This window comes from Psammomys obesus, unplaced genomic scaffold, assembly GCF_907164565.1.
Source record: "Psammomys obesus unplaced genomic scaffold, mPsaObe1.curated_primary_1811, whole genome shotgun sequence".
Classification (NCBI taxonomy): Eukaryota; Metazoa; Chordata; class Mammalia; order Rodentia; family Muridae; genus Psammomys; species Psammomys obesus.
Genome location: NW_026592510.1, coordinates 26,388,110 through 26,402,495, shown reverse-complemented (window position 1 = coordinate 26,402,495; position 14,386 = coordinate 26,388,110). Strand labels below are relative to the sequence as shown.

At 47.6% G+C, this 14,386-nt stretch overlaps 1 protein-coding gene across 1 annotated transcript in view; it reads left to right on the top strand.

Moving 5' to 3' along the window:
- Chrm1 (cholinergic receptor muscarinic 1) overlaps nt 1-13,851 on the top strand; it is a 16,026-nt gene extending 2,175 nt beyond the window's left edge. Inside the window, exon 2 of the mRNA XM_055613959.1 lies at nt 11,354-13,851. Coding sequence (XP_055469934.1) covers nt 11,424-12,806 — 1,383 coding nt within the window. The 5' untranslated portion in view covers nt 11,354-11,423 and the 3' untranslated portion in view covers nt 12,807-13,851. The remainder of the gene's footprint in view (nt 1-11,353) is intronic.
- The last annotated feature ends 535 nt before the right edge of the window (nt 13,852-14,386 follow it).

The following is a 14,386-nucleotide window of genomic DNA, read 5'->3' as shown; positions in this document are numbered from 1 at the left end:
ATTATTATTATTATTATTATTATTATTATTATTATTATTATTATTATCTCTGCCCCAGACAGATTTTCTGACAGCTTCTAGCCCCAGAATAACAAGATGGCTCCACATTTCCTTCTTAAATCTTCCCTGGCAATGCTGTCATTCTCAGCCTCCCGTTCTCACTCCTTGACCATGCTTAGGAAAACCTAATGTTCAGGAATCCTTCGCCCACCCCCTTCCTGTCCTCCCCCAGTAGCTCCTTTCTTTCTCCCTTCTCTCACCAGCCAGATCCCTGGTCCCTAGGGATTGGTTCAGGGCCCTGGCGGTCATCAGTCTGGCCTGCCTTGTGTTAGAGACTCTGACCTCATCCCATAACTCTTGGAGCCCACATTAACTTACACACACACACACACACAAACACACACACACACACACACACACCACTCCACTTCTATTTGTGAACCTCACTTAGTTTCCCTGTGCCTCTCAATAGAGCAGGATTTTCTTGGACCACTGAACAGATGAAGATGCTCCTGCACATTTTTCCCCTGTGCTCTCATGCCAGACACACCCTTGCCCAAGAGAACAGAGTCCTGGTGGATAAGGGGTCATAAAAGCAGAGGGACCCCTAGACCCTGCTCTGGAGTTGGCCGTGATCCCCACAGGCTCATCCTCAGTCTACAGAGCCTGAACTTGTTAAGGAGGACCTCCCTTCATGTATACATTCACATATTTGTTCCACAGATATTTGTTGAGCAATTACTGTGTAGCAAGCCCCAAGATAAAGCAGTACATGAAGCAAGCAGAGCCCCTACCTTTCTTCTCCATCAGAGTTAAGGCTAGATCTCCCCCTCCCCCACACTGTCATAATTCATCACACAGATAAATGACATATATACACAAGCCAGAATCTAAAGTGAGGTCTGTTGGCTGATTCAAACTAGGCTTTGGCCAAGCTAGTGGATATGGGTGGAGAGACTCCCCGGCAAACCCCATCAAGAGCAGTTTAGGGTACGGGCTCCCCAAGATGGGTCTCCGTGGCAGACGAGTGCATCACTGATGAGTTTTAAAGTCACCTCTTTTTGTAAATCAGAGATAATAGAATCTACTCTCAAGGAGTTATAACAAGTAAATTAAGTTATGCATATAATGCGTAGAGCCATGTCTGGTATACTCAAGCAGCCAGTAAATATCAGTTGCTATGATAATAATAGTAATATTATTAAAGGCTCCCAACAGTCTTCATCAGGAGGCAACAGTCCTGGGCAGAAAAGCACTCTGCATTTCTTAACACCTTCTTGTGCCCAAAACATGAAAAGCTCCAAGATCCCAGCTCATCCCCACCAAGCTATGGGCTCACCACCCCCACCATTGCCTAGTCTCATTCAGCAATGCACACACCCTCACACACAAATACTCATACTAGAAACTCCGCCCCATCCTACATAAAGGCTCTCAGATCAGGATAGTGGCTTGCCTAAGGTCGGTGAGACAAAAGCTTGAAGCTAAGGGTTGACTTAAGGGATTTCTGCCTGACCCACCCTGCAATCCACATCTCTCAGCCTGGGATAGTTACAATTGTGAGAAACCAAGTTAATTCACGTCTACCATCCTCTAGTGGCCATCATCAACACGTAGTGTCATCTCCCTGATCGAGAGTTAAAGAGAGATGGCTCAGTGAGCAAACATGCTTGTCATGCAAGCGTGAGGGCCTGAGTTCGAGCATCTGTACTTGCTTTTAACCCTGGTGCCCCTCCAAGGATGAACCCCCAGAAGATTACAGGCCAGCTAGCCTGATATCGGTAATGGGAAAACAACTCAGGGTATACACACATACATGCAAAAGTTAGGCCAGTCATGGTAGTACACACCTACACTTCCAGTACTCACAAGGCTGAAGCAAGAGGATTGTTTAGAGTTCAAGACCATCTTGGACTAAATAGTGAGACCTCAGACTAAATCACTTATAAGCACCCATACATATCAGGCAACTCACAACCACCTGTAACTCCGGTTCCAGGGGATGGGACACCCTCTTCTGGCTTCCACCATCACCCTCACACACAGCATACACTCACACAGACATAAATTTAAACTTGTGTTTGTTGGTTGGTTGGTTTGTTTTTTAAGACATGGTCTCTCTCTATAGCCTGACTGTCCTGTAGCTCACTCTGTAGTCCAGGCTGGCCTGGAACTCAAGAGATATGTCTGCCTCTGCCTCCCAAGTACTAGGATTAAAGGCATGCCACCACACCCAGAAATTTTAAACTTTTTTAAAAGCAAAATGAAAAACCAGTCAGACACTGTGGTACATGCCTGTAATCCCAGCACTCAGTGAGACAGAGGCAGGTGGATCTCTGTGGGTTCAAGGCCAGCCTGCTCTACAAAGCAAGTCCAGGACAGCCAAGGCTACACAAAGAAACCATCTCAAAAAAAAATAAATAAATAAATAAATAAATAAAATAAAAAAATAAAACAAAACTGAGAATATAGATCCATTGGTGGTCTACTCACCTAGCAGGCCAGATCTCCTGGGTTTAGTCCCTAGCACCCCATAAATTGGGTATAGTGGCACACACCTGTAATCTCAGCTCTTGGGAAGTAGAGACAGGTGGATCAGAAGTTCAAAGTCATCCTCAGCACATAGGGAGTTCAAAGCTAACCTGGATTGCATGAGACCCTATTCAATAGATAGATAGATAGATAGATAGATAGATAGATAGATAGATAGATAGATAGATAGATAGATAGATAGATAGATAATAGCAGCTAGAAATCTAGCATTTGCAAGGCCCTGGGTTCAATACCCAGTACAGGGAAGAAAAAAAAAAAAAAGAGCAAAGAAACAAAACAAAAACAAGTAAACAAAAACAAATTGATTAAGGATAATAGCATAGATGTCTCATCTTAACACCTGAGAGGCTAAGACAAAGACCTGCCAAGGCTGCACAGCAAGGACTACAGTAGATCATTGTGAAACTCTTACTCTTTCTTTACCCTGCTCTCACTGTAACAGAAAAGCAGGGTCACGACCACCTGGAGCTGCATCACTGAGGAGAGTGGAGGGTCTAAAGGGTGAAAATCTGACTCTGGTTCCCTAAAACCTCAGCCCTTTCTCCTTAAACATTCCCAGTGGGAGACAAACATCAGAGAGGCACAGAGCAACTGGCTAAGTTAGTGACAAAACAAGTTAGTGTCACAATCTCAACGCCACTAGCAGGACCATCAGAAAGCAGCCCAGCCTTCTGAGCCTCGGCTACCTCACCTACTCTACAGAGATAAGAGTGTTCAGCAAACAAAGGAACATAGCCAGTACCTAGTGACTGACGTGTCCTAAGTGTGGTGGCTACCAGTTTGATTGTTAAAAAGGTTTGGCAGGAATTTATAGCCATTGAGGGAAGACACTGCCAGCCTTCCCTCACCTCCGAGGATATTTGGATCCCTTCTCTCTGGTGTCCTGTACTCAAAGCATTTGCTTTAGCCAGGCATGCTGGTTCACACCTATAATCCCAGCACCCAGAGACAGAGAGGCAGGTGGATTGCTATGAGTTTGAGACTAGCCTGGTTTACAAAGTAAGTTCCAGGCTAGCCAGGGCTATACAGTGAGACCCTGTCTCAAAAGAAAAGATTAAATTAAATCAAATAAAAGCACTTGCATCATTCATAGCAGTCACCACTAGCATCTAAGAGAAGCTCGTGATGGGCAAGAGGTCACCATGTTTCCACCCAGAGCTGACATCCCCTCGGCTCCTAGTGAAGGGACCTGAGTGAGCCTTCAGCTTCACCTCAGGGAATTAGGTCCTCTCTACACAGCATCTGGAGATGTTGTATTCAGGACCTTGCACACCTCCCAGAGATGATAGGATGCTCCAAATCCCCTTTTATACACCAGAGCAGATTAAGAACCAGGAAAGAGCTGGAGTAGGGGGTAGGGCTGGAAAGACAGGGAAGGTGACAAGCAGATACGGACAGGGAGACTGGAAGAAGAGCAGAGGTCTTTAACTGTGTGTTTGCTTCCGGACCCAGCCAGCAGCTGGGGAGTGAGGGGCAGGAGATGATGAAATGCTGAGAGAGTGTACTGATAACAATGGAAGAAGGGATACCACTGAGCCTCATCCCAGAGCCGTGGGTCCTCAGCCCTGATGCCAAGACTGGAGCAAGTCAAGTGAGGTACTCACCTTGAAGCAAAAGTTGAAGGGTCACAGGGGTACAGGGTGTTACTCAGTAGTAAAATACATGCTTAGTATGCACAAGGTCATGTCCCCAGCACAGAAAAAGAGAGAGACAGAGACAGAGAGACAGAGAGAGAAGAAACCTTATAACCCAGAAAGATAATATTGCAGCTTTGTTGTTGATTTGTTTTGTTTTCTTGTTTTTTTTGTTCTTAAGACAGAGTCACAAATAGCTCAGGCTAGCCTTAAACTTGCTATGTAAACGAGGCTGGCCTTAAACTCCACATCCTCCTGCTTCCACCTTTAGAGTGCCAGGATTACAGATCTGTGCCACTACATCCAGCCTGAAACCTTTTTAAATTAATTACATTATTTTTTTATTTACCTACTTTACATCCAGAACACAGCTTTCCCTCCTTTCTCTCCTCCTAGTCCCTCCCTCTCACCTTCCCTAACTCTATCCTCCCATCTTCCCATCCTCCCTTTCTCCTCAGAAAAGGGGAGGCTTCCCATGGATATTAACCCACCTTGGCATATCAAGTCACAGTAGGACTAGGTGCATCTTCTCCTGTTGTGGGTGGGAGAAAGGAGCTGCCCAGTTAGGGAAAGGAACCAAAGGCAGGCAACAGAGTCAGAGACAGACCCTGCTCCTGCTGTTAGGAGTTCCACATGGAGACCTAGCTGCACATCTGTTACATATGTGCAGAGGGCCTAGTTCCAGCCAATGTTTAGCTATAGGTCTCTGCATCTGCTTCCATCAGTTGCTGGGTGAAAGCCTCTCAGATAATTTTGCTACAGCCTGGAACTTTTTAAAAAATCAGATAACAAACCAGACTTGGTAGAGCATGGCTGTAATCCTGGCACTTGGAGAGCTAAGGCATAAGAATTCTGAGTTTGCAGCCAGTCATGGCTACATAGGGCTACATAGTGAGACTTAGTTTCTATCAATCCATCAACTCTGCAACAGGCAAACTCTTTCTGTAAATAAAGGTCCATGGGAACTAGGTTTAAGGTAAAGCTAAAAAGATGGGATCCCACAAGTGTAGGGCTGAATCCTGCCTTTGACATTTTATTCATCATAGATTGATTTGTTTTCATATTACATAAAATATTAGTTTATTTACCATCAGGTTTGGGGGCACCTTTAAATTTTGTGGCCAAGATAGACATCCCCCTCACCCTAAGCCTGAGGAGGCCTCTGCATTTGGGAGGGTGCAGCCTCTCTGTCCAGCCAGTGATTCTGCTCCAGTTCCTTTACAGGCCTTTGCTCAGCTCTGTTGCCCCAAAATACACAGAGGTGACACATGGGGGACCGTACTCAGTCTAGGAGCAAGGAGACCTTGGCAATGCCTATCTGCTGTTGCTGGGCCTCGGATATTCCCTTTGTGCATTGGGCATTAAACAGCCCTGAGTTTAGACGATCAAAGACAGTGCCTATGCAGGCCAAATTCCCAAGAGAGTGGCCACCAGCAGCCTTACCCGTCCATCCTGATCTCAGCCTCCAGCCCCGTGCTCGACTGTAGTTCAGAAAGTGTGTGACAAAACTGGACAATAAAGATAAATCGTATTTTTCGAGATGTGGTAGCTCATGCCTCTAATCCCAGCATTCAGGAGGCTAAAGAAGGAGGCTCAGTCATGAGTTCAAGTCCAGTGTAGGTTGTACATAGCAAACTGTGTGAGGATCTAGGACTGTGGCTCAGTAGCAGAGTGCTTGTCTAGTCGCACAAAGTCCTGGGCTTGAATCACAGTGCTGGCTGGTGGGTGTGGAGGTGGCAGGTAAATTGTGTTTTTGTGTAATGTTTTTAAAATTAAAATTAGTGAGTTGGTCTCCAGTGATGTTCAGTTCTTTGCTGTATTTGTTTGGGATTTCTCGTATTTTTGTTTGTTTTGCTGTTGGTGCTGTTGTTCAGTCATAGGTTCTTGTAAATGAAGTTTCACTGGAAAGGACGACTGGGATTCTGTGTGATCTTCTGCAGGTTTTCATGCTGTTTCCCTTGGGTCTCATTCAGTTCCCTTATCTGTAAACTTGTGCCTAGGTCATAGGCCCAGTGTGAGGGGTTGGAGATGCAGCTCAGTTTGTAGAGTGCTTACCTAGAATGGGGTTCCATTGTCTGAACCATGTAAAACTGGCATGGTACCCCCATGCCTCTCACCCCAGCACTCTGGAGATGGGGGATCAAAAGTTTAAGCTCTCCCATGACTACATAGTGTGTTCCAGGACAGTGCAGACTATGTGAGATGAAACTCTGTCTTAAAAACAAACAAACAAATCCTCAGTTGTGACTGAGGATCAATGGTAGAGTACTTGCTGAACATGTATTAGACCCCATGTTTGATTCCTTACACCACACACACACACACACACACACACACACACACACACACACACAGGATTAAATAAGCTAATGCATGAATGTGCAGAAATACTTTAGCAGCGACTCAGGGTGAGCTGTCCAACAGCAACAGGCACCATGACCGGTGACCAGCGTTACACGATCAGAGATTTGCTGTCCTGTGTTAGAGGTGAAACCCAAGGCCCTATGAAGGCTGAATAAGCTAGACAAGTGATTTACCACAAATTGTACTCAAGCCCTCTAGGAAGGTTCTTCTTTCTTTCCTTCCTTCCTTCTTTCTTCTTTCTCTCTCTTTCTTTTTTTCAAGACAAGGTTTCTCATCGTAGCTCTGGCTGTCCTGGAACTCACTATGTGGACCAGGACAACCTTGAACTCACAGAGATCCTCCTGCCTCTGCCTCCTGAGTGCTGAGAGTAAAGGTGTGTGCCACCACACCCAACCTTAGGAGAGGTGTTTTTGTTTTTTAAGTAAAATACAATTACATCATTTTCTTTGCTTTCCTCCCTCTAATACTTTCCCTGTACCCCCAGAATTTGCTCCCTCTCAAAATCATGATCTCTTTTTAGTTGTTATTTTTACATATATGTATGTATATATGCCTACATATATGAATACAACCTGCTTGGTCCCTTTAGTGTTACTTGTATGTATATGATTTCAGGGCTGACCCTTGGTATTGGATAACCCACTGGGTTCAATCCCTGAAGAAGACTATTCCTCCCTCTTTAGGGGAGGTTTTTAATAGAAGTGTACACTCTTAAGCAGGAGGGAGCCTTCATTCCCACATAGACTGAATTAATGGGGACCCAATGCTCACTGTACATTAAGAGCCATTCTAAGCACTTGATTTTCAAAAACTCACTTAATTCTCTCAACAATTTTTTGAGGTAGTTTATTAGCTTAAAGCTCTTAGTTAATCCCTTCATCCTAAGTGAGGAATCTATGGGTATAGACATAACATCACTTAAAAGAAAAGGGCAAACCAAGTACGGTGACACAGGCCTTTGATCCCAGCACTCAGGAAGCAGAGGCAGGTGGATCTTTCTGAGTTCAAGGCCAGCCTGGCTTGAAAAGCAAGTCCAGGACAACCAGAGCTACACTGTCTCAAAAAACCAAAACAGGGCTGGAGAGATGGCTCAGTGATTAAGAGTACTGTCTGCTCTTCCAGAGGTTCTGAGTTCAATTCCCAGCAACCACATGGTGCTCACAACCATTTATAAAGTGATCTGGTGCCCTCTTCTGTCACTCATATACATAAAATAAATAAATAAATCTTTTTTAAAAAACAAAATAATAGTAATAAATTAACAATAAAATATGATACGGTGGTGCAAGCCTTTACTCCTATCACCTGAGAGATAGAAGCAGGATCCAGAGTTCAAAGTCATCCTCCTGCATGCTATACAGAAAGGGAAGCAGGCCTATACTACATAAGACCCTGTCACAAATAAATTAATGAATGATTTATTTTTAAATATTTCTTTCATTTTTGAGATAATATAATTACATCATTCCTTCCTTCCCATTCCTCCCTATAATCCTTCCATAATACTCCTCCTTGCTGTCTTGCAAGTTTATGACCTTTTTCCTTACTTGTTGTTACATACATGTGTGTATACACCTAAATACATAAATGCAACTTGTTCAGTCTGTATAATGTTATTTGTATCTATGTTTTCTTTTTTTAAGGGGGTTGGAGGGTAGAGACAGGGTTTCTCTGTGTAGCCTTGGCTATCCTGGACTCTCTTGGTAGACCCAGCTGGCCTCAAACTCAGAGATCCCATACCCCTGCCTCTGCCTCCCAAGTGCTAGGAACACAGGTGTGAGCCATCTGTATGAATGTTTTCAAGGCTGACCATTTAGTATTGGATAACCATTTGGTGTGCCTTTCCCTGAGGAAGACTAGATTTCCCACTCCCAGCATTCCTTAGTTGCCTGTAATTCTTTGTGTAGTTTTAAAACCTTGTGGGCTTTCTGCTCCCACTTTAACATGTCATGTTTAGTCAGTCATGTTGGTGAGACCTTATGGGTGTAGCTTCTGACATTCATTTAAGACAGCATCTACAGCAAACTCCTTGATTCTCTGGCTTTTACAATCTCGCTGTTCCTCTTCTTAACCTTAGGTATGGGAGTTGTATTGTAGTGAATTATAGAATTTTTAAGATGTACTTGTTTTTATTTTATGAATATGGGTGTTTTCCTGCACATATATCCATGCCCTGATTTGAGTGGTGCCCACGGAGGCCAGAAGAGGGTGTAGGATCCTCAGGAACGGAGTTATAGACCATTGTGAGCTGCCATGTGGGTGCAGGGAACTGAACTCAGGTGCTCTGGAAGAGCAGGAAGCACTCTTTCTGTTTTGTTTTGTTTTTGTTTTTGTTTGTTTGGTTGGTTGGTTTTGGTTTTTGAAGACAGGATTTCTCTGTGTAGCCTTGGCTGCCCTGGACTCGATTTGTAGACCAGGCTGGCCTCAAACTCACAGCTATCCCACTGCCTCTGCCTCCCAAGTGCTGGGATTAAAGGTGTGTGCCCAGCTCAGTAAGCATCCTTACCTGCTGAGACATCTCTCCAGCTCCTATGGATGATTTTTTTTTCCTACATTACATCACTAACAATATCACAAACAGTAAATGATGAAGCATGGATTCAAATCCAGACAGGCCTCATCTGCAATCCCAGCACTTGGGTGGGGGAGACAAGGAGAAGGATTTGGAGTACAAAGTCATTCTCGATTACGAAGAAATGTTCAAGCCAATGTAGGCTACATAAGACCTTGTCTCAAAACAAAACAAAACTGGGCATAGGCATGGTAAAGCATGCCTTTAACCCCAGCTCTCAGGAGGCTGAGGCAGGCAGATCTCTGAGTTTGAGGCCAGCCTGGTCTGCAGAGGGAGTTCCAGGACAGCTAAGGCTCTACAGAGAAACCCTGTCTTGAAAAATCAAAGAAACAAACAAAAACAAATTAAAAACCCTGGCAACACCAATACTCTCGTTTGTTGCTATTTCTCCCACAGCTAATATTGTGTAGTATTAAATGCAGGCAGCCTAGCTCTGGAGGCTAGGTTATTTAACTGTGACGTCACACATACTCCCTCAAATGTTAAGTGTCTCAGACACACATGCACACGCTGACAGATACAGGCCTTCTTGCTCATGCTGTCACACACTGATCTCTATCACAATGACAGTTCACCAAGAGCCACGGAGGTGGCCCCCGCCACACATACTCCAGGTCATACATGATCAAAGGCACAACACGTTAGTCTCTGTGTCACAGACCAAGGCCCCAAGCGACACCAAGGTTTGGAAAGTTCTTACCCACCATTTCTCTTTTAGAATCTTCCCAATAGCATAATCCTAAAGGCCACAGCTTTGGGCTAGGAAGACCCCAAATGGACCCGTCAGTGGGCAGATGGAGGTGTAAGAAAGGGCCCACCAAATCATGCAGCAGCTGGGCTGTAGCTGAGTGGGACCTTCAGTTCTTTATCTGCCTTTGCTTTGGCTGTGGGCCTCCTCTACCTCCTGGCCTTTCCTTTTTCACAACTTTAGTGCATGGGCCAGACTCCAGATCCCAGAAAGTCTGGGGGATCTTCCTGTTCCCCATGCTGCCCTCCTCGCAGCTGGGGCCCAGGAACAGAGCAGAGAGAGGGAGGGGAGCCGCCCACATCCCATCTGGGGCCAGACCCTCACCTGACTGGTAGCTGAGGCTGTTGTTCCTGTTGCCTACTTCACATACAATCCATGAAAGAAGGTGCAGACATAAAGACACACACATGCATTCCCATGTACCCCATTCCCTGTCTCCTGCCTCCTCTCTGGAGGCTCCTGTAGCTCAGGCTATCTTCAAACTCACTATGTAGCAGAAGACGGACTTTAAACTCCTGATCCTTTTGCCTTCATCTCCCAGGTGAAGAATTACAGATGTGTGCCACCGCTCCCAGCCCTCTTCTCTGGAGCCTTCTCCTTCTTCCCATCACTCTTTATTTGACAAAAGAATCACACTGGAGCAGCTCATGCACAGCAAGTGGAGGAACTGGGCTCTGATCCCCCTCAGCATCTTGTGGCTATAGCAGAGGTTGAAGCCTTTCAGTCACCATTGCCTCCAGCAAGAAAGGGATGACAAGGGCCTTCCTGCTAAGGATGAGCAGGACAGTTAAATTAGATAACTTGATTAGGTGCTTAGCACTGTGTCTGGCATGTAGCAAGCCCTCCTTAAATGAAGACTTTAATAAGGTTTAGTGAAATACTTGGAAAATTTCACAGGACTGTACCCAAAGTAGCTCTCCCAATTCCTGCTGCATGAAACTTATGGAAAACAGGAATTAGGGGCTGGAGAGATGGCTTGACAGTTAAGAACACTCACCAACTACTCTTTCAGGGAACTGGTGTTCAATTCCCAGCACCCACAAGGCAGCTCACAATGTCTGTGACTCCAGTTCCAGGGGACCTGATGCCTCCTTGGACACTGTTTACCTATGGTGCACAAACATATTTGCAGGCAAAATATTCATATGCATCAAATAAAAACAAATTAATATTGTTTAAAAATTTGAAGACAGGAATTAGCAGTAATTTCCCAAGGCGAAAACTGAGGCTCAGAGTCTAAATGGTGAAACTGGAATGAAGACGCAAATCTCTAGGCTTAAGGGCCACCCCAGATAGCTGGCAAATCTCCTTGGTCTGGAAAGCACGATGTTAACCTCTGTGAGTAGGTGCCAGTGCCTGGAGGTGATGGTAATGCTGTCTTGCCTGGTGCTCTGATAGGTCAGGGGCTGTATTCTTTTATTCTCCCACTCGGATGCCAGAGATGCCCAGTGGCCCAACCAATCCCGTCTCCTTTCTTTTCAGGTGATGTCCTTACTCTGAGGAAAACCTGTGACTGAAGGAAGGGGCTGCCCCTTCATCCTGCCTGGCTGCAATGAACACCTCAGTGGCCCCTGCTGTCAGCCCTAACATCACTGTCTTGGCACCAGGAAAAGGTCCCTGGCAAGTGGCCTTCATCGGGATCACCACAGGCCTCCTGTCTCTGGCTACAGTGACAGGCAATCTGCTGGTACTCATCTCCTTCAAGGTCAACACAGAGCTCAAGACAGTCAACAACTACTTCCTGCTGAGCCTGGCCTGTGCTGACCTCATCATTGGCACCTTCTCCATGAACCTCTACACCACATACCTGCTCATGGGCCACTGGGCTCTGGGCACACTGGCCTGTGACCTCTGGCTGGCCCTGGACTATGTGGCCAGCAATGCCTCCGTCATGAATCTTCTTCTCATCAGCTTTGACCGGTACTTCTCAGTGACCCGACCCCTGAGCTACAGAGCCAAGCGTACACCCCGCAGGGCAGCTCTGATGATTGGCCTGGCCTGGTTGGTTTCCTTTGTCCTCTGGGCCCCAGCCATCCTCTTCTGGCAGTACCTAGTTGGGGAGCGGACAGTGCTGGCTGGGCAGTGCTACATACAGTTCCTCTCCCAACCCATCATCACTTTCGGCACAGCCATGGCCGCCTTCTACCTCCCTGTCACAGTCATGTGTACGCTCTACTGGCGCATCTACCGGGAGACAGAAAACCGAGCCCGGGAGCTGGCAGCCCTACAGGGCTCTGAGACACCGGGCAAAGGTGGTGGCAGCAGCAGCAGCTCAGAGAGGTCACAGCCAGGGGCTGAGGGCTCGCCAGAGTCACCACCAGGACGCTGCTGTCGCTGTTGCCGGACGCCCAGGCTTCTGCAGGCCTACAGCTGGAAGGAGGAAGAAGAGGAGGATGAAGGTTCCATGGAGTCCCTCACATCCTCTGAGGGCGAGGAGCCCGGCTCAGAAGTGGTGATCAAGATGCCTATGGTAGATCCTGAAGCACAGGCACCCACCAAGCAGCCCCCCAAAAGCTCCCCAAATACAGTCAAGAGGCCCACCAAGAAAGGCCGAGACAGAGGTGGCAAGGGGCAAAAACCTCGAGGGAAGGAGCAACTGGCCAAGCGAAAGACTTTCTCACTGGTCAAGGAGAAGAAGGCAGCTCGGACCCTGAGTGCCATCCTGCTAGCCTTCATCCTCACCTGGACACCATATAACATCATGGTGCTGGTATCTACGTTCTGTAAGGACTGCGTTCCCGAGACCCTATGGGAGCTGGGCTACTGGCTGTGCTATGTCAACAGCACTGTCAACCCCATGTGCTACGCACTCTGCAACAAAGCCTTCCGGGACACTTTCCGCCTGCTGTTGCTCTGCCGCTGGGACAAGCGGCGCTGGCGCAAGATCCCCAAGCGCCCTGGCTCTGTGCACCGCACCCCCTCCCGCCAGTGCTAGTGGCCCCCCTCTCCTGCATCCTTTCACCCCAGCTCCAGGGAGAGGCCGGTGGAAAGTGTCCATGGGCTACATCTTCAGCCCCAGGGCTCTGCTCAGACCTCCCCTGACTTCCCAGGCCCCTGGGTCACCTTCCTGGACAGCCCAGAGAGTCTCTGCCAGCTTTCCAAACTTTGCTATTCCCATACAGGGAGTGAAACCCGGGGAACTGGTTTTTCTGATCCCTGCTGTGTGGGAATGGGCTTTTCACCAGGAAGAAGGCCCAGGAGGAGGAACCAGGCTTTGGACTCCTGTTTGCCTTTAGGCAGGAAGTCAGGAGCCAGCAGGGCGGGCCAGTAGTTTACTGCGCAGTCTTCCTTGGCACAGCAAGGGGCCTGGATTGCAGTGGGAGACAGCGCCCCCTGGATCTACATGAGGGAGCTGACACCAAGCACAGAGAGAAAAGTTCGGGACAGAAGGGAGTTGGTGACCCCTGGCTGGAAATCTCTCCCTGCACAGGCAGAGCCCATCTGGGTAGGCCCTAGGCACGATCTCCAAGATTGTCCAGGCTTCCTACAAATGCCCCCAGGTCATCCCCATGTGGGTCACCTCCAAGGCAACTGTCTACACGTGAGCAGGACAATAACACCAGAGGAGATCCGCTTGGCTAGACACACCAAGCCTCAAAGCAGTAGCAGGACCAAATGTCAGGTGTCCTAACCGGTCCTCTATGCCATTTTCCGGTGGGGGGGTTGGGGTGGGGGAGGGGTAAGGTGCCTGCTATCCAGTCCCACACCCATCCTCTTCTCTCACTGCCCCAAAGTAATCTCCATCCCTCCCTCCTGGCTCACAGCCGTACCCTGGGTGGATCTGCTCTGGGCAGATCTAGCCAGAGCTCCCGCATGCTGCCTGCCTTCAGCCTTGCCCAGCCAGCAGGTTCTCTTCTGTATACTCCCAATCCAACCCCTGCATGGCCTCCCTACAACCCTAATCTCCAGGCCCTGCCTGTCCCCTGTTCTTTCCTTCCATCCTCAGCATATGCTGAGTCTGTGAATAAAAGCCACGTAACCAGCAGGCACCACGAGGAATTCCTCCCTGTCCTGGCCCCAGGGCCAGGATTGCTGGGTCAGGGAAGGCAGAAGTACTGCTTGCAGAATGTAGGCTGCATACAGCATTTAAGGTGGATCCAGGGGACAGCACTGAAGGGCTAGAGCGACTAAAGCCTGTGGGCCCCAGCACCCTGGCATCCAGGGCTCAGGTGAGTGGTGCTAAACCAGGCACATCTGACCTCTGGAAATGAGGTGACTAGATGAAACACCCCTATATATTCTGCATATATCTGCTCTGGGGCCTTATCATACCCAGGGAGAACAAAACTCCTCCAAACTCCCGTTTGCAGATGGGGAAACTAAGACCCGGAGACCCAGGAGGATTGTTTAGGATTAGCCCACGAGGCAGCACCCAGGCTTCCAGGTAGTCCACAACCTCGTGAACCCTGGACTATGGAGATGACAGACCTAGGATCCTCTAGGCCAAAGCACTCCATTAGGGTAACCCTCAGGCCACAGCATTATATCGGTAAGGGAGGTTCCCAAAGTCTAATG